The following is a 24,502-nucleotide window of genomic DNA, read 5'->3' on the forward strand; positions in this document are numbered from 1 at the left end:
TTACCCATACATGGTGTATTAGCGGATATACAGTGAAGGTTGGCACACTGGGCCCTCCCCTCCAATATTTTTGGTCAACAGTTCGCTGCCACTAACTCGTTCTTTCTGTGATTAGGATGACTTGTTTCACCAACGATGTTTTCCTTCTAATTATCTGCGCCACCAATGGTGGGCGGAAGTAATGTTTTCACACCTGTCTGTTTGTTACTTGGTTAAAAAATAAATAAAAATTGACAAGTATGTTGATCACTCCGGTTTGTGTGTGTGTGTTTGTCTGTCCGCTCACATATACTTGCCTACAGGTCACAATTTTAAACCGATCTTCACAAAACTTCACCAAACGCTAGAGTTCGTGGTCCGACAAAATGCTATATATTTTTGAGGTCAAAAGGTCAAGATAGACCAAAGGTCAACCACTTTTTTTCAAATTCCTAAAATCCTCAATTTTAATCCGATTGACTTGAAATTTGATTAGGACTTAAATATCAGCGAACTGAATTCAACCACCAACTATTTTTGAGATCAACATAGGTCATAAGGTCAACATAGGCTAAAGGTCAACCACTTTTTGCAAATTTCTAAAATCCTCAATTTTTATCCAATTGACTTGAAATCTGAATATGATTTGCATATCAGTTTACTGAAACAAACCACCAACTATTTTTGAGGTCAACATAGGCCAAAAGGTCAACATAGGCCAAAAGGTCAACATAGGCCAAATTTCTAAAATGTCAATTTTCATCAGATTAACTTAAACTTTGAAGGCGATTTGTATATCAGTCAACTGAATTCAACCACTAATTATTTTTGAGGTCAAAAAGATGCTTTACTGAGTGCCATTCTACTTTGTTCTGTTTTGCCAAGTGTCACTCTATGTGTGATTTTTCATCTGTCTGTCTGTCTGTGAACATGATATCTCAACAAGTTGTGGACGGATCCGTACCAAATTTGGTGGAGAGGTTGGGTATGTGGTGAGGATGAAATGCTTGTATTTTGATGAAGATTAGGATCCACATTTGGATACGAAATTTTTAAAGTGATTCTTTACCATTGTGAGATAGGGAAAAACACGATTTTCATGATGTTTCAAAAAGTTGCAGAAGGATTATGACAAAACTTGTGTCTGTTCGGGCCATAATCTTTTTATCATTTGAGCTATTGTCATCAAATTTTCAAAAAGGCTTTACTATGAGAATATGAAGATAGGCAAATTAATAATTTGGTCAAAAGGTCAAAGGTCAGCATCACATAAAATCATCATTTTTTTTATCTGATTGACCTAAATTTCTCAGGATTTGCATATTGGGACACTGAATTCTTTCACCTATCAAAAGCTAGGAGCCGATATTTTTTGATATCACATGGTCAAAGGTCAGAGGTCAATGTTGTGTAAAATCGCCAATTTTCATCCGATTGACCTGAAATTTTAAGAATTTGCATATCGGGTCAGAATTGGTTCACCAATCAAAAGCTAGAAGCTGATTTTTTTTTTTTTAGATCTAAAGCCCAAAGGTCAAGGTTGCATAAAATCATCAATTTTCATTTTTTATTTTTTTTTAACTGCTTTCGTTATGTTGAGCATACGGAAGAAGAAGAAGAAGAAGAAGAGGAAGCAGAAGAAGAAGACATCTGAATACAAACAGACGTGGTCGCGCTATGCATTTCCAGACGCTTTATAGTTTCTATTTTCAAAGGGTTTGTCTCAAACACGACTCAGGCTAGAATTTTGTATTTCTTGAGTTATGAAAATGTTAAACTTTTTTTGAGAGAAAGTGGTGTATTGGCAATGTTTTGTGTTCTGTGGATGATATAAAACTGATAATTACTTTGTAATCTCCTTAAAACTGTGATTTGTTTTCTTTTCTTTCTTCTTCAAAATGTTTTTGTTCTTATTTTTCCCCTCTATTCCTATATTGCTTGTAAATATGTATTACACCGTGTCTTTGAATTTTTACTGACGGGTGAATTGAATCTGGCGGGTGTCTTCTGATACCGCAGGGAGATGGATGCCCCAGCCTTGCACAATCCCAGGTCACCTGTGGGCAAGGTGTAGTACATGACAGCCCCCCTTACCAGGGTAATGGTCCGCAGCCATGCGGTTTAAATGGCAAATGGCTATGCACATCTGGTGGATGAGGTTCCAGTCGACTCCAACTGCACGGGCGGAAGAAGGTGAATTCCCCAACGGCCAGCAGAGAGACGGAGAGGAGTGGCAAAAAGCAAACAAATAGGTTTTTCTTAAAGGGAATTTTGTGCTGAATATGAATATCTTGTTTGTGTTTCCCAAAATTGCCTAATTAGGTCATTAATTAAGGTCAAAGGTCAATAAGTGCAAAATTCAAGTTTTCACAGAAATTGTTTTATTTTTAATATTCAATACAGTGGTCAAAAAGATTTTCCAATATCTATCATATTAAGCCATACATTGCATGTCAAAGATTTGAATTTAATGGAAAATCTGAAAGAAATTTTCACTTCTATGGAGAATATCTCCGCAACGGTTGACCTTTCTACGGAGTGCCATGTCAGTCGATTTCCCTTTGATGTTTCATGTCAAAATGCACCAGTGAAAAGAGTATATGGCATAGCATCATTGTCTAGGTTCAGGGGAATGAGACTTTGTTGTTTGTTTTGCGAAATTTGCATAATTAGCCACCAATTAGGGTCAAGGGTTAATTAGTACAAAATGCGAATGTTTATGAAATTTTCGTAAGGTCCTATTTGACGTCCCGTCCCCTAGATGAATTTACAAGAATTTTCGACATATCATTCAAATTAAACGTCATATTATGTGCCGAATATTCAAATTAAATGAAAAATGTGATAGGAATTCTTGATTCTATCGCCAATATCTCAATAACGGTTCAATTGCCAATATCTCAATAACAGTTCAATTTTGGTCGCATGGATTTGTCTCTTTTCCAACGTAGGCCACCAAAACTGATTTTGGTTTCCTCTCTATATATGACAACAATATATCTGACAATATATTAGAAAGGAATATGTCACCTTTTTAATATTTCTATATTTTATATGTATATTTCACCCCCTTAAACCAACACTGATGAAGTGTCAAATAACCGTATTGTGGCAATATCCTGGCATTGGCGTTATTTAGTCTTGTTTTTGCATGTTCCGGTCTCCGAGTCACTGCATTTGCATGCGTCCGTACACTTCAAATCCCATTTCTTGCACGAACACCGATCACTGGTGCAACCCTTGGTACAGCCACACTGTACAATGTCCTTGCATGCTTTTGGGATAGGGGGTAAAGATGTGAGCACCGGTGAGAGAAGACCATCAGCCAGCTTCCATCCAGCAGAGTCCATTGGGGAAGGAATTACTGGGTTTGGATTGCACGCTTCTCACCATATGAAGCTCTGGTAATTTGCACGCTGTATATGGTGATGTGCAGCATCACTGGATGGTGGCATTGATTCTGGTGCCTCACATTTACTGAACAGCTTTACTGAACAGCGAACATATCACATGTTCTTGTGATATCGCATCTCACGAGATGATATATCATCACATTACTGAACATTTACTGAACTCACAGTTCAGTTCCCACAGTTCCCACAACTCACAGGTCAGAACTCACAGTTACTGTTCCCTCACTCACTCACATTTACTGAACAGCTTTACTGAACAGCGAACATATCACATGTTCTTGTGATATCGCATCTCACGAGATGATATATCATCACATTACTGAACATTTACTGAACTCACAGTTCAGTTCCCACAGTTCCCACAACTCACAGGTCAGAACTCACAGTTACTGTTCCTTCACTCACTCACATTTACTGAACAGCGAACATATCACATGTTCTTGTGCTATCACATCTCATGAGATGATATATCATCTCACGTTCTTGTGATATCACATCTCACGAACATATCACATGTGAACATATCACATGTCCCTATCACATGTACCACAATTCTTACCATGAACAGCGAACTTCTCACATTTTCCATTAAATTCAAATCTTTGACATACGATATATGGCTTAATATGACAGATACTCGATAAACTTTTTCGCCACTGTATTGGATATTAAAAATAAAATCATTTCTGTGAAAACTAGAATTTTGCACTTATTGACCTTTGACCTTAAATAATGACCTAATTAGGCAATTTTGGGAAACACAAACAAGATATTCATATTCAGCACGAAAATCCCTTTAAGAAAAACCTATTTGTTTGCTTTTCCTCAAAAATGCCTCATGCAGCTTAAATGAGCACATTTTTGAATTTCTTGCCTAGACTATAAGTATGGTAGCCTGACTCTGTAAAAATAGTTAATCATGTTCATTGTGCAGCAGTCAATCTCTCAGGTCAGTGGATACAGCTACAGTGCCCTCCAAAAGTATTGGAACAGTGAAGTCAAATTTGTTATTATTGCTATATGTTCTCAAGAAATTTGGATTTGAGATAAAAAGATGAATGTGAGGCAAGAGTAGAGGTCATATGTTACATGTTTTACCATTGTAGAACAATATAACTTTTTATGTTCAGACCCCCAATTTTAGGTAAGCATAAGTATTGGGACAAATTACCTTAAAGTGAATTAAAGTAGTATATTATTAGTATTTATTTACTTAGTATTTATTATTTACTTAGTACTTAGTATTTACTTAGAATTAGTATTAGTATTTATTAGTAGTTATTAGTATTTCTTTTGTATACAAAGTTGAGGATCATGTAAGAGCCAGCACATTAAACACAAAAACGTAAACAGACAGATAAAAACCACCTTTAGAGGCCATTTTTCCCCGCAAGCGGGGGTTGGCCTTTTTCGGGGACCGTGGTTGTTGTTGTTTTTTGGTCCCCTATTTGAAGCAATGTTTTATGGCCGGATGCCCTTCCTGCCGCCAACCCTTTTTGTCGCCTTTTTATGACAAACAGGGAATTACCAGTGAACTGGTACTCAATTAGCCGACCTCAGAAGGATGACAGGCTGAGTCAACCCCCCTGGCATTAATTCAGCGATCGACCGGGATTCGAACCCAGGATCCTAGGATCCTAAGCTGGCACCCTAGCTGCTAGCCCAACACCAAGCTGACAGATAACACAATAAACACACAATAAAGACAGGTAAACAGACAGATAAAACACACAATAAAGGGAGCAGGAGACAAGAGGGGAAGCACAAGCACAACAACAGTAGAGAACAGGGACATAGGTAGGTCTGTGGAAGGGAGAAGTGTAGGTGTGGATGGGGGTACATGGTATAAAACAAATGGACACTACTAGGAATTTCAGCAAAGAGGTGGATTTGGGTTGCATCAACGGGGGAAATTTGGTTGAATATCCCTTGCATGGAATAACTACGTCGAGTCTGTGACCCCAACAACATCATCAAACTCTTGGTATCTTCCTTTGAGATGCTTTGCCAAGCTTTTACTGCAGCCATTTTCAGTTGTTGTTTGTTTTGGGGGGTTTCTGACTTTAGTCCTATCTCCAGCATGTGAAATGCATACCCAATTGGATTTAAATCAGGATATTCACTTGGCCAGTCTAAAACCTTCCACTTTTTTCCGTAATGAACTCCTTGGTTGCGTTGGTAGTGTGTTTAGGATCGTTTTCTTGCTGCATGGTGAAGCACCACCCAATGAGTTTGGAGGTATTTTCTTATACATAGGCAGACAAAATGTTTGTGTGCACTTCCAAATTTATTCTTCTGCTGACATCATTAGTTACATCATCCATAAAGATGAGTGAGCTAGTACCAGAGGCAGCCATGCAAGCTCCAGCCATGACACTACCTCCACAATGCTTCACATATGAGGTAGTATACTTTGGATCAACTACAGTTTCTTCCATTCTCCACACTTTTGCCTTTCCATTGCTTTGGTAAAGGTTTAGCTTAGTCTCATCTGCCTATTAACTTTTTTCCAGAATTCACTGGCTCACCTCTGGACCTCTTGGCAAATTCTAATCTGGCTTTTATATTTTTTGGTGCTGATGAGAGGTTTGCAATTTGCGGTGTAGCCTTTGTAATTCCGCTGTCAAAGTCTTCTACGAATGGTAGATTATGATAATTTCACCCCTGCACTCTGGAGGTTGTTGATGATGTCACTGACAGTTGTTTCAGGGTTTTTCTTCACAGCTCTGAGGATATTTCTGTCATCAACTGTAGTTGTGTTCCTTCACCAACCTGGCCATTATCTATTGCTAAGTACACCAGTGGCTTCTTTCTTTTTCAAGATATTCCAAATTGTTACCCTGCGCTTATGAAGCGAAAAGCATGGTTAAGCAATCGGTAGGCAAAGCAACAAAACTTCACCATTGTATGCGTCTATGTGTGTAGAATTTTTTTTTTTTTAGTGATAATTATGCCATCGTATGCCACATGGTATGGGCGCCATCTTGGAAAAACCAAAAAACTTTGGACTTCTATATCTCCAAAACCGCTCCATGAAAAAAATTGAAATGTGGCTCATTGTAAAGAACTTTAAATGGGGAATATAAGTTATTAACGAAATTTTGATTTTGTTACCAAATTATTGTCAAATTTAATTGAATTAAATTAAAATTGCAAAATAAGTTAACAATTACGTCATATGTGCCTTAATTATGATGTCATAATTCAGTTCAAAAATTTGTGAACATGATCTACATTCTACACAACAATTATATTGGAGAATGTGAATATATGACATCATCGGTCACGTGGTCTGGCAGCTATATTGGATCAAAGAAAAAAACCCGTAAAAAAAACAGAAGAGTTGGCTCGCACCAAGTCGGCTGTGTGGGGTAAGCATTCTATGAATACCACCTAGTTGTATTTCCTATGCCCAATGTTTGAGCTATGGTTCCAATTGAATTATTCTGTTCTTTCAGCTTCGAAATTGCCTGTTTTTCTTTCATAGACAGTTCTCTGGTCTTCATGTTGGTTTATGCTTACTGACTTCCAAGGCTAAAACCAAGACCAGACATTCACAGCTGTTTTATGTGTGATCAATGCAACAAGAAACACCTGTCAGTCATTTGTTCCAATACTTATGCATACCTAAAATGGGGGGACTGAATATAAAAAGTGCTGTTGTTCTGCAATGGTAAAACATATACATTGATATACCACAAAATAAAACATGACCTTCTGTACTCTTACCTAAGCCTGGTGTTGGCTTAGCGGTTAGGGTGCCAGCTTGGGATCCTAGGATCCAGGGTTCGAATCCCGGTCGATCACTGAATTAACGCCATGGGGGTTGACAGCCTGCCATCCTTCTGAGGTTGTCATCCTTCTGAGGTTGTCATCCTTCTGAGGTTGTCACCCTTCTGAGGTTGGCAAATTGAGTACCAGTTCACTGGTAATTAATTCCCTGGGTGTCGCAAGAAGGGACTAACAGGGTTGAGTTGGCAACTAACAGGGTTGAGTTGGCAACTAACAGGGTTGGCAACTAACAGGGTTGGCAACTAACAGGGTTGGCAACTAACAGGGTTGGCAACTAACAGGGTTGGCAACTAACAGGGTTGGCAACTAACAGGGTTGGCAGCAGGAAGGGCATCCGGCCATAAAACATTGCTTCAAAAAGAGGATCATGATGCCCGAAAAAGGCCAACCCCTGCTCTGTGGGGAAAACTGGCCTCTAAAAGGTGGGACTTCTGTACTGTTACGTCATATTCATTTTTTGATCTCAATTCCAAATTTCTTCAGTATAGAGCACAATTAAATAACAAAATTGACTTCACTGTTCCGATACTTATGGAGGGCACTGTACATCTCTCCTATTAACTGAGGCAGACAACTCCTCTTCCTGATGAAACCTGGTGTCATAATAATGAGCCAAAAGTGAAGCCATGCTCAACTATCCAGAATGGGCTGTTGTTTTATTTCTGAAAAAGTTCAGACCATATGGGTCCATCAGGGATCTATCAGGATTCACCCAATTATGTCTGACTACATGTTGGATTTTTGCCAGAATGGGCAACACCACAGGGTAAAACAGCAAAAGAGACCTCTGATGTCAATAAGTGATTTATTGTGACGAAGTGATGAGATGTTTAATGTACTACTGTTCTAACTGCTGGGCTTGCCGCTTGTGCCCAAGCATCACAAGTTGCTCAGCTTGACGCTATGGAAGCCAAGGCCATCAAAATTATTCGTGTCTTTGGGCCTGTCACTCACATTGCAGCCAGGTCGGTGGTCTCTCTATCTTGTACTTCCTCCTTTCTGGACTGGCACCCTCTGTCCTTCCCATGCTCTCTCCCCTTCCCCTGCCCCCCAGGTTTATGGGAGATGCACATGGTCCACCATCAACCTCCTTATTGTGAAACTCTCAAAATCCAGAATCACTGCTCACCTCCACTCATTCATTCCTCTTTTCTCTCGCCCGTGGAATCGACTTCCTCAGTCTGTTAAATCTCACTTTTCCCTCCAGGGCTTCAAGACGGCTGTTCACCACCATCTCAGGTCATCCCCCATCCATAGCCATGATCTTTTCTACCATTAACCACACCCCCATCAAGCCGATCTCTTTCCAGGTTTCTAGTTGTTTTCTTCCACTTCAGTGAATATTGAATGTTTGCAGCTGCACCCATCTTGTTCATCCCTGGTGTCGTCCCCTAGCACTCATTCTTCCCACGTCCTTCATTTCTCCAAGTCTCCCTCTATTTTGTCCCCCAACCTTGCTGTAGTCACATTTCACCGCCACTCTCTTCCTAATATTCTTTTTATTCTGTCACCTCCTGGTCCATTCTGTGTTCTAACTCCTCCGAGACTCTGTATACAAAAAGAAAGACACCCATTCGTTTGACAAAATTGGAAGAAGGTCAACTGAGTCGTATCTCATTTACAAAGTGTACAAAGTAAATGTACAAAGAAACACTGGGAAGGAATTTTTTTTTTTTTGTATACAAGATCGAGGCTCGTATAAGAGCTAACATTAATGACAAAACCAGAGAGGTTCCAGGGAACCTGAACTCAACTGGTCTATATCAATATGGTTAGAATATGCATAATAGAACCACAAACTATATAGTTTATATGTGCTAAAAATATATGACAAAAATTGATTTTTCAATATGGCCGCCCTGCCACGCCCATTTTTGGGCATGCAATGCCCAAATGCAATCTCAAACTAGTTTATGTCTTAAAGATGCTGCATAACAAGTGTTAGGGATTCGCCACTTCTGGTGTTGTGGTTTTCATCCACTTGAAACATTTCTGGTTCTATGTATTATTATTGTTATTGTTTGAGGGAAATAGCCATTATTATTGTCAAAAGGTAAAAAGGTTAATGTTAAATGAAACAGGAAACCGGATCGGGAACCGGAAGACAAAGAAGAAGAGAGAGAAAAAGAATTCGGGGCAAAAAGTCGAACAAGAAGCTGGTCGCTTCAAGCTCCGGAGCGAGCGTGGTCGAACGAAAGTCGCGAGTGAACTTGGAGTTTCCTTAAAAGGAATTCCTGCGATAGGTGTTATCGCTGGGATTGATAAACCTGCGTGGTCAGGTTTGGCGTTGGGATTCTGAAGAATCATCGCCGGGGAGTTGCGACTCAAATACGAGCCGTCGGCCATTTTGACACACACGCTTTGCTCATCGCAAAAGGTCTTTGCTTCCCGTCAGCCTTTTTCACCATTCCGACGTCTATCTGGGATGTGTGTGTGTGCAACGCGGAGTTTGAAGATTAATTTGCGGTTCGCCGACTGAACCGTGAACGTTCATACCTGGAGGGCGCCTTTGGATTTCCCATTCCTCCATGAGTTTGCCTTACGCGGTTTTGGACCACGTGACTTTTTGCGCCGCTTCGGCCGCCTACGCCTTTTGTGCTGTTTTGGCGGTGTGACTGAGCCCGTCATCTGAACGGGGTTCGGGTTTCGATTCGATATCACTCTGACACTCGCTGGAGGGGATCACCTTTGAGCTATAGAGACATTGGGGAGTGTTCTTTTTCACTCACTTGGAGCACAGTGAGTTATCTTACCCTAGCTGATGGTGCCATCATAAGATGTGTTGATTGTATTGTTGATTGCTATTATTGTTGTATCGTTATTCTGGTGTGATTTTTAATACAATGTTTGTTTGTTGATAACCATTGGTGTGGTTTCACTAGTGATTTTTGACACGGAGTAACACATTATTCTGCCGTGGCTCCTCTCGGGGCTCGGAGGTACACCGTGACCAGGGGGTCGGGCAGGACCACGTAACACAAGTTTCATCAAATGTAATCAATATTTGTGACTTTTAGAGCGTAGACGTCGAATTGTTTACAGACGACAGACAGACAGACAGATAGACAGACGGACGACGGACACTGGGTGTCGACAAAAACTCAGCTGGACATAGTCCAGTTGAGTTAAAAAGAAACGGACACAAGACGAAATAAAGGTAGCGGGAGACAAGATGGGGAGAGAGAGGGGGAAGCACATAAGTACAACATTTGAGAGCAGGGACATCGGGAGATCTGTGGGAGGGAGAGGGCTTGGGGGGAGCCGGCATGGGAAGGGGGTGGGAGAGGTAAAAAAAACACATGGACATTTATGTTCTTCCTTGAAAAGGTTGTTGGTAGAATGGTGGTTGGTGGAACATAGTGCAATGACAATAATGGAGCTGACATTGAAAAATAATATAATTAGAATTTAAAGTCGTCAGTATTAAAAATGTTGCATCTTTTATACATGCCCTGCCATATCAACTTATCACGATCAAACATTTTTTCAAACCCTGCTTTATGACCTTTCAAGTAAGCCGAGTGATAACCGGCCCTTTGATGAATCCGGCTTTGTGCTTTTATCAACAAATTCTTAGCACTAGCAACGGTACCTGTCCTACGGGCGGGACTTCAATTGGGAGGCCCAAATGAAAAGGCAAAATATCTGAAATTAAAGGCTTTTTTATTTTAAACGATTTATATAAACATCCGTTAAATCATATCACACGCAAATCACCAAAATCTAAACAGTATTTGTAGAATTTCAATAAAGCCACATCACTGTTCATATCGGTAAATATTATTCCATCGTGTTTGGAAAAACTGGAAAAATTGGAAAAACAATATGGCCTATTTTACTCCAGGGGGTCCCAGGATTATCCACCCAAAATATCGTTGCGATCGGTTCAGCCGTTTTTGCGGTACCTGGGAACAGACGGACAGACAGACAGACAGACGGACAGACATTTGGTGAATTATAGTAAGATCACCCACCATTGAAGCACTGAATCCATTTCCGCCGTTCGTCCCTCTGTCCCCCGACATCAAACATGCTGTGGAGACAATGTGATTTGTTGTTGAGAGAGTGACAGTGCCCTTTCAACACTAAAAAAGATAAGAATATGACTGAGAAGATAAGTGTGTAAGGGAATCCATCTTGGGAATGTCCCATTCTAAACTAGCCTATCACCCCTACACCCTGACCCCTCTACAAAGCAGCTCCTGATTGGTGCTCAGACATCAATCCCTGTCCTATAACATTTTTCCCAGTCATTCACTCACTGGAAATTAACTTTGTCCACAGTAAACCTTGTCTCGAAGATTCCAGAGGTAAGGACGCGGCACCGCAAAACGTCCTTACCAGGGAAGACAGGGAAAAGGGCATGAATAAGTCAATCGATGATTAAAAGGTATTTTTGATGAAACGTAAGAAAGGTGAAAGACAAGCTGGAGTGTGAAGCATGAGGGTGGTTCGTAAAATGATTATGGGCAAGGAGACGAAATGGGAAGATTGATTGCTCCACCTGATTACTCGGTGAATAATCCTTTGACCTCACTTCATCCAAACGATCCAAAAAACTTCATGAAGGGTAAAGATGAGGCAGCAGAAGAGGGTGGGTGAGGTAGGCAAATCAATATCAAGTTGCAGATGAAACCTCCTTTCCCTTTCCCCTCCCCCCACCCCCCCCCACTCCCCCCCCCCCCCCCTCTGCCCCCTCACTCCAAAAAGAAAAATTGGTCCAATTTAATTTTTACAAAGTTCATTATACTAAGCATCACTGAATATGTAGACGATATGCCAGAGGTTATTTCTTTGGGTATACATCATCTTTCTCAAATAAAGACTACTCCACACCCACTGGTTAATGTAGTGCTGCGTAAATGGCCTAGACTCGACGTAGGCCCACTCGCCTCTGAGCCATCTCGCCTGGGTTTGAATTGGGTGTTTCACAGGCAGGGTGGTTCATCAAGGTGTGCGCTCAAGGTAACCTCAGGTTAAGGATAGGCAGTTAGCATGTAAGAGATGAAGTACCGTAGTTCTAAAGTTGAAATGAACTTCAAGCAAGTGATATGATGTGGGTTTTGGAAAATCGTGATTAACTACATAAGAACATGTGCACCTTGACTTATGTCCATGACAAGACTGCATGAGGATTGGTTCATTATTAAAACAAGCTGACTGAACCAATGATGTTTTTTTTAAAACTTATGAGTTGGTAGTGTGTTTATATATTTATTTATTTAGTGTGTTTATATATTTATTTATTTAGTGTGTTTATATATTTATTTATTTAATGTGTTTATTTATTTAGTGTGTTAATTTATTTATTTAGTGTATTAATTTATTTATTTAGTGTGTTTATATATTTATTTATTTAGTGTGTTTATATATTTATTTATTTAGTGTGTTTATATATTTATTTATTTAGTGTGTTTATTAATTTATTTATTTATTTAGTGTGTTAATTTATTTATTTAGTGTGTTTATATATTTATTTATTTAGTGTGTTTATATATTTATTTATTTAGTGTGTTTATATATTTATTTATTTAGTGTGTTTATATATTTATTTATTTTGTGTGTTTATATATTTATTTATTTGGTGTGTTTATATATTTATTTATTTAGTGTGTTTATATATTTATTTATTTCGTGTGTTTATATATTTATTTATTTAGTGTGTTTATATATTTATTTATTTAGTGTGTTTATATATTTATTTATTTAGTTGTTTATATATTTATTTATTTAGTGTGTTTATATATTTATTTATTTAGTGTGTTTATATATTTATTTATTTAGTGTGTTGATATATATTTATTTATTTACTGTGTTTATATATTTATTTATTTAGTGTGTTTATATATTCATTTATTTAGTGTGTTTATTTATTTATTTAGGCTAACCCCTGCTCTTGCAGGGAAAATGGCCTTTAAAATGCCTGTTGTTGTTGTTGTTGTGTGTTTAGTTATTTATTTATTTAGTGTGTTTATATATTTATTTATTTCGTGTGTTTATATATTTATTTATTTCGAGTGTTTATATATTTATTTATTTAGTGTGTTTATTTATTTAGTGTGTTTATTTATTTATTATTTAGTGTTTATATATATTTATTTATTTAGTGTGTTTATATATTTATTTATTTAGTGTATTTATATATTTATTTATTTCGTGTGTTTATATATTTATTTATTTCGTGTGTTTATATATTTATATAATATATATTTATTTAAAGTGCAAATGGCATTTTAATGACAGCTTAATGTAACTATAAACACCACTGAAGTACTATCCCATGGTTGATGATCTCTAAAATCTCTGTTGGATTCAGTTAAGTTTATCTGAGGAGTGTACTAGCTTCCACTATGTCCACTCATTCTCTGGGTGGATATACATTGGATACAACCAAAGATATTATCTTAGGTAACCTTTTGTGCTTCACCCAAAAGCGTACTGAGGGGGGTTCATAGGGGGAATTTGTGCCCGGGGGGGCAGGGGGCAAATTCTGGGCAGGGGGCAAATTCACAAACAGAGCCTTCCCCACATCCCCCCTTGCCCCTCCACCTGTCCTGTACCTGTACGCATCACATGGGCATCGTGCAGAACAGGAGTTGGCGCACCATTTCGTGATGACGAGATAGGCTTGAGAGACATATGGATGTGTTCCCAAATTTTCGAGTTGCATTATGAATATTTCTTACCATTTCTGTGTCAATTGCAAGCTGTGAACGCTCATTCGGTAAATGAAAGCTGATCCTCACGTACCTGAGGCCGTCGATAGGCTAAGATCACCTTAGTGATCTGGCCTTCCTCAGTGGTGAAAGTAGGGCTGTCAACCGAGCCGAGACCGGGACGAAATCCCGGCGGTTTCGGCTTTCGAGACGGACTCGGGACGGTCCCGAGATAAATTGACTGACGCAATTTCTCGGTAAAAAAATCCCGGTTAAAATTCCAACTTCTTGCAGATATTTTCCATAATAGAGGCATTTATTGAGCCTTGCTTTCATTACTCTGCTTCTGCACAAGCATCATTTTTCACAAGTGCAGCTGAACTGACACAAACGATGATAGATAAAGTAAACTCACTGTTCCAGGATTTTCCCCTCGTCAACAAACAATGCGCTGCAAACGAATCCGAATTCCGAATCCGGATCTTCACCAACAGATCTAATCATGTCGTCCTTGTCACACACGCTGCATCTCCACAAAATTTCGTCCGAATCCGTCCACAACTTTTTGAGATATTGTGTTTTACAAACAAACGGACAAACAGACAGGAGTGAAAACATAATCTCCATCTACCTTTGGTGGCGGAGGTAACGAAATCAGGATAAAGGTCACAATGAAAATCCCCCGCATCGCGGCTTTATTAAACCGTTGAATCCTTCCGCTGTATCACTCCGCCTCGCCCCGCCTTACGCTGCGGTCACGTGTCCGTCCTTGGAGACGAGTTACGGAATGTGGTTGCTATGGCCTTTAGCACATTAATATCGAGGGACTCGCTCGAGGCTCCGTGAATGGAGGGACGATGTTTATTTAGATTAAAAACACGTTTATAACGGATTATTCTACACACAATGTATTAATACAAGTACAATACATTATGTAGTTTTATGAAATGAGTTTTTGATGAACGTTTATGTTTAATTGCAACGCTAAATCTATAAATTGTAAGAATCCCTCGGGGTTTGGTGTGACGGTTTGAATGTGAAAGTATTTTGGTTATCTTATCTCCACTTTAGGCCTGATAAGTTGATTACGTTTACTTTAGTCACAGAGTCAAAATAAGGAGGGGGGGGGTGGGGGGGTGATCACTACATCGCCTGCTTTATAATTTACTAGCAGAAGTACCCGGCATTGCCGGGCGGGGGAGGGTAGGGGAACGGGGGGGGGGGGGGGGGGGAGCGAGCCCCTTGGCGATCACAACTCACAAAATGATAATGAAACTCCAACCGGGACTCGAATATGCCTGGGCAGAAACATTTTCTCCCTCTGACATTCCGAGCAAGAAATTACACGACAATACAAACTGTAATGAGATAACCCGGTCCCGTCGGTGGCCGATCATCTGCATGTAGGCGGTGTATTTGATTTCATCCCGGTAAATGGAAGCTAAGTCGGAATTTAAGTACTCAACATCAGAAATGAATTTTTTTCATTGTTGTTTATATATTGTAATGAAATTCCATTATTTTTGAAGCCTTATTATTTATTTATTAATTTTTTTTTTTTTTTTTTTTTTTTTTACTTTGCCGGGAACCGAGCCGATCCGAGATCCCGTTATGAAAATTGAAAATTTATCGAGACGGTTCCGAGACGGGATTTTGAATCTAGCTAACAGCACTAGTGTGAAAGGGAGACAGGAGAAAAGGTAAACTTTGACCAAGGCATTGATCACTTTGCATCAGTTAAGGCCAGAAAAGTTGTTCTGCATCAACATTTGTGTAATTATATCTACTATATAAATATAATTACTCATGATAAATATACATTCTGTAATATGTTTGCTAAGTAATTTATTCCTGGATTATCCAATCTAACTCTGAATTGAATAAATATTTGAACTGACATTTAGTGTTCCTTTCATCTTTGTTTTGGCATACTGCATCGAGTAGAGATTAGTACATGCCTGCATGGTCAATTAATTTAAATTTTAATATGAAGATCCTATTTTCCCTATATATATGGCAGGTTGGGGATTTGTGGGTGAGGGGCGCAAAATTAGGTTCCTCTTCCACCCAACCTCCCCCATGGGAACCATACACCCTCAGTACGCCACAGGCTTTGCCCATTCCAAACTGATCCTATTGACACTCGTCCTGTCCAAATCAAACTTCCCAGCAAACAAGGTGGAAAATTTCCTGGCAAGTCCCTGGATACCATTTGAAACCAGAAATTATTGTATTACTAGCAAAGGTACCCAGAGTTGCCGGGCAACGCAGGGTCCCTTCTCCCACCCCTTCCACTCCCTCATCTCACTCTACACCTACCCCTCCCTCCTAACGCCAGCGTCTTCCTTCTACCACCCTGCCCCGGCTCCTCTTTCCCAATGCCCACCCCACCCCTTCTCCTCCCTCCAGACTCCAACCACACCCCTTCCCCTCCTCCTCCCACCCTACACCTTCCCCTCCCTCCTCCAACCACCCCTCCATCCGGACTCCCAGCCCTTCCCTTCTCTCCTCTCACTCCTTCCCCTCCCTCTTTCAACCTCTTCCCCTCCTTCCTCCCACCTCACCCTTCGGACTCACAGCCCCCCACCCAGATAGAGGGGCAGAGAGAAATAGGTGGGAGGGGAGTGGGTTGGGAGAAAGGAAGGGGGGAGGAGAGAGAAGGAAAAGTGAGGGAAGGATTCAGTTGGTGTCCAGAGGGAGAAAGGGGGGGGGGGGGAGGGAGAGGAGGGTAGAGAGCGGGAAGGGGTGGGAGAGCGAACCCTTACCACATGTTATTATACTGTACACTCCAGGAGGGAGGGCATGCAATGATGGGGAGGGGAGCAAAAGGTGGGGGGAAAGTGTGGGGGAAAGGATAGGGGAGAGAGGAGGGGTGGGAGAGTGAGGTGCAAGGATGGGGAGGAGAGAGAGAGGGAGGTGGGGGAGGGGGGAAGAGAGAGGGTGCAAGAGGTGAGTGTAAGGGGGGGGGGGGACATCCGGCAGATGTGATGTCCGGTTTAACATCGATGTGATGGACGGGCCCACACATTAATGAATTACCTTGCCTGTTAATTAATTAACTTGCCTTAATTAACTTAATTTAACTTAATTAATTAAATTTAATTTTTAAACTTTATTTTATTTTATTAAACTTAATTAATAACTTAATAAATAACTTAATAAATTAATAACTTAATAAAAATAATAATAATAAAAATTTATTAAACTTAATTAACTTAATTAATTAAAATTTTTAACTTGCCTTAATGTTACCTTGCCCACACTGGGATACAGACAGTTTATAGCTGTGTTGGGATTCAAACCCAAGCTAGACGGCTTAGAGCGAGTGTGCACATCTCTCGGCCATCCTGCTGTGGTGTTTGTCCCATTGCTTTGCTAATTCGAATCCTCTAATTTATTTTACCTTCCGAGCTCCTGGGATGTACCCACAGATAACCAAGCCATGGTATCGCCATGGAACCTTGTGGAGATCGAAGTTTGTAGAGCACTCACGAATAATAAAAAAAGAAAAAGGAATTTCATTTTCAAAAACGACGTCCGCTGTGATAAAAAGTCAGTTAAACCACTTGCGACTGTATCGCCATGGATTAAAAACATTGTTTTATAAGGAAGAGCTGGCTTTTATGGCATTTTCAGAGCCGCAATGCCCTATATATGCCACACAACCAGAAATTACAGTGGTGAACGAAAGGGCTTTTATGTAATCCATAATACTATATGGATTTTCCGCTCTCTTTTTAAAAAAACATCACGACTTTGATTGTATACTTACACTAGAACAGCACTCGGTAGAGAGCATACCTCCACCAGACTGAACGGTTTATGTTTTGTATCCGACTGTTAGGCCAAATCGGACCTGAACCAAAATTGAATTGGCTTGTTCTTGTCGCCTAACCAGCTCATCCACAAAGTTTTGTCATAAGTCGTCCACAACTTTTTGAAACATCATGCTATATATCGTTTTTGGCCCATCACTCAAAGGTGACGAATTGCATGGAAATTAAAAAATTCTCGGATCTGCACTCGTATTCGAATCTTCACCAAAATTGAATCAATTCTTCCTTGTCAAATACACAACCTGCCCACCAAGTTTCGTCCAAATCTGTCCATTACTTTTTTAGATATCATGCTATATACCATGTTTGTCCTATCTCTTAATGGTGAAGAATCACTTTAAAAATTCTCAGACAGATCCGGAACCATATATTCACTAAAATCTCATCATTCTGTCGTCATATAACCAACCTCTCCATCAAATTTCATCCGAATCCATTAACAATTTTTTTAGATATCCTGTTCACAAACAGGCAGACAAACAGACAGGGGTGAAAATATAACCTGCGTCCACCTCCGGTGGCGGGGGTAAGTAGTACATGAGAGGCCTTCATGGAGAATCACATCATATAATGTATAACATCACTCCAAGCTCCTAATTTGACAACTATAGCCCCTACTAAAGAGGTGTATACAGCGATTCATAGGTATGAAGATCACGCCTTCGATTATGTGTGAGGAAAGTGGGAAAAAAATAATTTCAGTGCGTAAACGTGCAGAAATCGTTGTGGCCTGTTCCAAGGCAAGGCGTTTTGAGCAGGTCGAAACAAAGCTTAAGACCCCTGTGAAGGATAGCAGGCTGACCGAGGATAATGCCTGCTGTTTTAAATATGCCGGTTAATTATCTTCAAAAGAGGTGTTTAAATTGATCCAAAAACCTGTTTTTCATTCCTGCACTTCTTTGGAGTTCATCTAGTGTGCACGCAAAGTTTTGGCCCGACTAGTTTCATGGTTTTGCAGTTATGTAGGAGACACACGCACTAACTGACTTTGTTAATCTCTGACTCGATGTGAGCAAATTACCAAATCACTGCTGAGAATATTGAATGTGGAAGAAGGAGGAAGGGGACACTTACTCTACATATAAAGGACAGTACAAGTTAGAGTTTTGTGTCTTACGCTCGTTATTCCACGGTCCGTATGTCCAGCTCCATATGTCATTCTAATGCGCAAGCTTCTCAATCAGCCAACATTCAACATCAATTTTAAGCTAACTTCACACCATTTACGATTTTAACACGTGCCCTATCTTAACCGCTTAATAACTGCAACATTTGTCATTTATTTAATAATGCAATATGTTTTATTGGATGGTATGTCAACTTTTACAGTTCATGTAGGGAAGAACACTTCGCAATCCACCTGATAAGGAACTACGAACTCAGTCAAACATTAGAATATTATTTATTTAGGTGAGTTAAGGTTGACTCTTGATTCATCTCTGCGTGGAGTTAGTAAAGAAGAGGGATATAATTTCTACAAAAATAACATAAGCCAATGCCTTTCTAGATGCCACAAATTCCCCACCCCTCCTTTATTTTTTCTCTCTTTATGGCTTTTCATCGCCCCTATCCAATCCCCATGTGCTGGGTGTTTTTAGCCTGGCACATGCTGACAACTCCATGTGGTGTGGCCAGCTGCATCAACCACAACCCTTTGAATATCCCCTCTCCTGGAGCTCTCCATTGTTCATGACCCCCCTTCCTCTTCCTCAGACACATATCCAAGCAGACCTTTCATTCTCTGTCATTGCATCCCATATGAGATGAAACACACATGTATGTTTATCCCCAAGACCCAGACAAATAAATAACAAGAACTGTACTTAGCAAATATAACACATACATAAATATCTAAATGCTTTCAAAGATTAATACAATCCTCCCTCCCAAGGGTCCTTGCTCCTCTTAGAAAAACCCTTTTAAAGTGACTCCATATCTCGCTCAAGCGCTAAACCTCCATGGACCATCTTCTGTTGCTATGGAGACAATGTATACAATCATTTATTAATGAGACAAATGATAGTTCAATCATTCAACTGTTATTGCTTTGCAATTTAGAACAAGAAAATGTGCGAAACTTGTGTCTTTATTTGGTTCCGCGAGGAAGGGGGCCAGGAGGGGGTGGCACGGGTGGGAAGGTGGCACGTGTGGGAGGGTGGCATGGATGGGCAGTGAATGGAGGGCTGCGGTTTGGGTTGGTGGGTGACATACTTTTCCTGGGTCGCATTTTAGGGCCAATCTAAGTTACCCTGACGGTATTAAAAGTCAACCACAAAGTGTGGACTGGCACGAGACTGGGTGAGGCTGACAGAGCAGCACCACCTCCCTGAACGTTGTTATAGTGAACCAGGTGGAATTTATAGACAAACCGACAGTGGCAATTTGGTAATGCTCTCAAAACTGTATTGGTTTCTGGAAGATGTGAATCCAAATCCTCATTAAGTCACTTACTCTTAGTGAAAGGTGAAAGGGACCGGTAACCCCATCAGCTCATAAAACCTAGGAATTCTGATGATCCTTAATAATCATATGTCGGAGAAATGTGGTCAAAAAAAGAAAAAAATGTTTAAGTTAACAAGTGTGTCATTATGTGTCATACATATGTATTGTCTCCATATCCCCATATGCTCTCTCTATACATCTCCATCTCCATATCATCCTCCCAGGTCTCAAAGTATCCACCTCCATGTGTGTGTGCATATGTGATACACACACACACACACAAATATATATATATATATATATATATATATATATATATATATATATATATATATACAATCACTTGAAAAAGTAAGTACACCCCATGTAAAGTTTTGACTTTTTCAACATATTTCAACATACAGCTATTTGATCTTCATTTCAACATTATTGATAGATAAAGGTGATATAATATAACAAATATCATGAAACATTTACATTTTGTAGTCCATTGTATAATTTAAATAAACATAAATGCAAATTTCACATGTGGAAAAAGTAAGTACACCCCTACATTTATCACTACTTCAAATACCTAAAATGAGAATCAGGTGCAACAGCTCAGGTGCAAATGATTAGAACATCGTCAGAGAGGATCTTGGAGGAACCTGTCTTATTTAAACCTCAGACATTTCGTTTTGTTTGCTCTCTGTTGTTGAAGTGTGCGGCGTCACCATGCCTAGATCAAAAGAGCTCTCTGAGGCCTTCAGAAAGAAGGTTATAGATGCCTACGAGCCTGGGAAGGGATTTTAAAAGATCTCCAAACAATTTGAAATCAATCATTCGACTGTCCGGAAGATCATCTACAAGTGGAGAAGATTCCAAACAACTGCCAACTTGTTCAGGCCAGGCCGCCCCAGCAAGTTCAGCTCGAGAGCAGACCGCAAGATGCTGAAAGAAGTCTCTAAGAACCCCAGAATGTCATCACGGGACCTACAGGTAGGTCTTGCCACTGTTGATGTCAAAGTGCACGAGTCTACCATTAGAAAGAGGCTGCACAAATTTGATCGACATGGGAGGTGTGCCAGGAGGAAACCTTTGCTGTCCAGAAAGAACATCAGGGCAAGACTAAAGTTTGCCAATGAACACCTAGACAAAGACCAGCACTTCTGGAACAATGTGCTCTGGACAGTTGAGTGAAAGGTAGAGCTATTTGGCCACAGTACCAGAAGACATGTTTGGCGACCTTGCAACATGACAATGACCCTAAACACACCAGTAAATCCACCAAGGAATGACTGAAAAGAAAGAAATGGAGGGTTCTGGAATGGCGAAGTCATAGCCCGGATCTAAATCGCATCGAGATGTTGTGGGGGGATTTGAAACGAGCTGTGCATGCGAGAAACCCCTCAAACATCGCACCAGCTGAAATAATTCTGCATGGAGGAGTGGGCAAAAATTTCTCCCAGTCGATGTCAGAGACTGGTAGACAGTTATAAGAAACGCCTACTTGAGGTTGTTTCTGCCAAAGGGGGCAATACTACCTATTGGAGCCAAGGGTGTACTTACTTTTTCCACATGTGAAATTTGCATTTATGTTTATTTAAATTATACAATGGACTACAAAATGTAAATGTTTCATGATATTTGTTATATTATATCACCTTTATCTATCAATATTGTTGAAATGAAGCTCAAATAGCTGTATGTTGAAATATGTTGAAAAAGTCAAAACTTTACATGGGGTGTACTTACTTTTTCACGTCACTGTATATGTATATATATATATATATATTGTGTGTGTATGTGCATGTGCATGTGTGTGCCTGTGTTCCTTCATTACAATATGAATAGTAAAAATATTATTTATGAGATATTTATATAAAGACATCATTAAAAATACATAATTTAAACCATTTTCTGTGGTTGCTAGGAGACAAGGCAGCATGAAGAAAAAAAACCGTTATAAATAACTTTTGAATATTTGAATAACAGTTTGATCCAGAGGTAAGTGGGGTGGTCGTGCTGGTTGGTGGACATGTTATATTTGCGGTAAGATGTGCATGATTTAATACATTATTATACAATGGAATGTGTGATGGGAGTTGTAAATATATGATAATACATTAAATCGTCAAGCGACTAAAATTTGGTTAGTGATGTTGTTCGTGATGGCCACTCTGCCATAAAGCCCAGATCGGCGGAGTGTTGCAGTGATGGTTGTCCTTCTGGAAGTTTCTCCCATCTACAAACAGGATCTCTGGAGCTCAGCCAGAGCGACTATCGGGTTCTTGGTCACCTCTCTTACCAAGGCCCTTCTCCCCCGATTGCTCAGTTTGGCCGGGCGGCCAGCTCTAGGAAGAGTCCTGGTTGTTCCAAACTTCTTCCATTTAAGGATTATGGAGGCCACTTTGCTCTTGGGAACCTTCAATGCAGCAGAGATTTTTTTTTGTAGGCTTCCCCAGATCTGTGCCTCGACACAATCCTGTCTCTGAGCTCTGCAGGCAGTTCCTTCGACCTCATTGCTTGGTTTTTGCTCTGATACGCATTGTCAGCTGTGAGACCTTATATAGACAGGTGTGAGCCTTTCCAAATCATGTCCAATCAATTGAATTTACCACAGGTGGACTCCAATCAAGGTGTAGAAACATCTCAAAGATGATCAAGAGAAATGGGAGGGACTTGAGCTAAATTTCAAGTGTCATAGCAAAGGGTCTGAATACTTATGTCAATGTGATATTTCAGTTTTTTATTGTTAATAAATTTGCAAAACTTTCTAAAATCCTGTTTTCTCTTTTCCATTATGGGGTATTGAGTGCAGATTGATGAGGGAAAAAATGAATTTAAACGATTTCAGCATAAGGCTGCAACATAACAAAATGTGAAAAAAGTGAAGGGGTCTGAATACTTTCTGAATGCACTGTATATGTATATATGTGTATGTGTATGTGTGTATATGTGTGTGTGTATGTGTGTGTGTGTGTGTGTGTGTGTGTGTGTGTGTGTGTGTGTGTGTGTGTGTGTGTGTGTGTGTGTGTGTGTGTGTGTAAATTGTACAAATACAGGAGGTCTGTGACAGTTTATTTCTGCCTCATTACAGCATGAGCACCTTTCAAGGTTTTCCCCCCCATTGCAGGTGTTGTGTTTTCTCTGTCAACGTGTATCATGAGGGCAATGCATCATTATGAGCACTACGCGAAAGCTCTGGGAAACCTGCACCATGGGAACACCACAGCATTTGGATGCAAACAAACAAAGCAAAAGGCCTGGTTTTTCCTCCATTGGCCTAATTTGTAGAGGAATTAAATTACCTCATGATGTTGGAATCTCAGTTTGAAATGCCATTTGTCTTCTTTCTACTAATGTTCTCGCAATTAATGTAAAAGTACATCGATGTCTCCTAATGTCTGCATCCTGTACGCGGCATAAAAAGCTACTCCATGAGCTTTAAGCATTGGAAGAAGTATAAACAAATACTGAATGAATAAGAAACATCGACAGTTGGCCGTAGATCTTGTATCACTTGCAGTTATTGAAATTCAGGTTATATTTCTGCTCATCCCATCCACATACATGTACAGTGAGTGGCCTGCAAAAGTATTCGTCCCCTTCCAAAGTTTTCACATTTTAATGCCACCTGAGCTTATTTCATGATGCTTTCAAATCAAACTTAATATATAGAGTTTTACAAACTACTCTAAGGTGTTAAAGCTGAAAAAAGTTAAATTAACAGCAAAAATCAGATGCTTTTCATTTGTACAAGTATTCAAACCTTTGCCTAATTAAACCTAAATCACTTCAGTAGCAAATTCTTTGTTTGAAAGGTTACAAAACAGGTGTAATAGGTTTCACCTGTATGTACTCAGTGGTTTAACTTAAAAAGTAATCTCCCACACTCATCTAAGGAGTTTTAAGGTGTAACTCACGTGGTCAACCAACAAGGCAAACGTGAAAACCAAGGAGCTTACTAAAGGAGTCAGACACAAAGTGGTGGGGAAGCACCATTCAGGAGAGGATTATAAGAAGATTTTAAAGTCACTCATTATCCCTTTGAGTACAGTGAACCCCATCATTAAGAAGTGGAAGACATATCATACCATCTGCCAATATCAGGTCGCCCATCCAAACTCAGCAGTCGAGCAAGCAGGAAACTGGTTTGAAATGTCACTGTAAATCCCACAATGACTTTGAAAGATCTGCAAGGCCCTATGCCCAAAATGGGGGTTAGTGTACATCGATCAACAATACCCCATTCCCTTCACAAAGCTGGTCTCTATGGAACGTGGCAAGAAAGAAGCCATTACTGAAACAGACGCTTTGAAAAGCTTGTATGGAGTTTGCGAAAAAGCATCTTAATGATACTGCAAGCACCTGGAGAAATGTTCTGTGGTCAGGCGAGACAAAA

The 24,502-nt window shown here is 39.9% G+C and overlaps 1 protein-coding gene across 2 annotated transcripts in view; it reads right to left on the bottom strand.

Moving 5' to 3' along the window:
• The window catches only part of LOC137434520 (guanine nucleotide-binding protein G(olf) subunit alpha-like), a 152,409-nt gene that overhangs the window by 32,172 nt on the left and 95,735 nt on the right, over window positions 1-24,502 (bottom strand). For both annotated transcript variants that reach the window (XM_068127623.2, XM_068127624.2), the window contains 3 exons: window positions 11,689-11,743; window positions 11,447-11,520; window positions 11,159-11,217 (listed from right to left, as the gene is read on the bottom strand). In XM_068127623.2, coding sequence (XP_067983724.1) covers window positions 11,159-11,217; window positions 11,447-11,520; window positions 11,689-11,743 — 188 coding nt within the window. The remainder of the gene's footprint in view (window positions 1-11,158; window positions 11,218-11,446; window positions 11,521-11,688; window positions 11,744-24,502) is intronic.

This window comes from Myxine glutinosa, chromosome 10, assembly GCF_964187855.1.
Source record: "Myxine glutinosa chromosome 10, kmMyxGlut1.1, whole genome shotgun sequence".
Lineage (NCBI taxonomy): Eukaryota > Metazoa > Chordata > Myxini > Myxiniformes > Myxinidae > Myxine > Myxine glutinosa.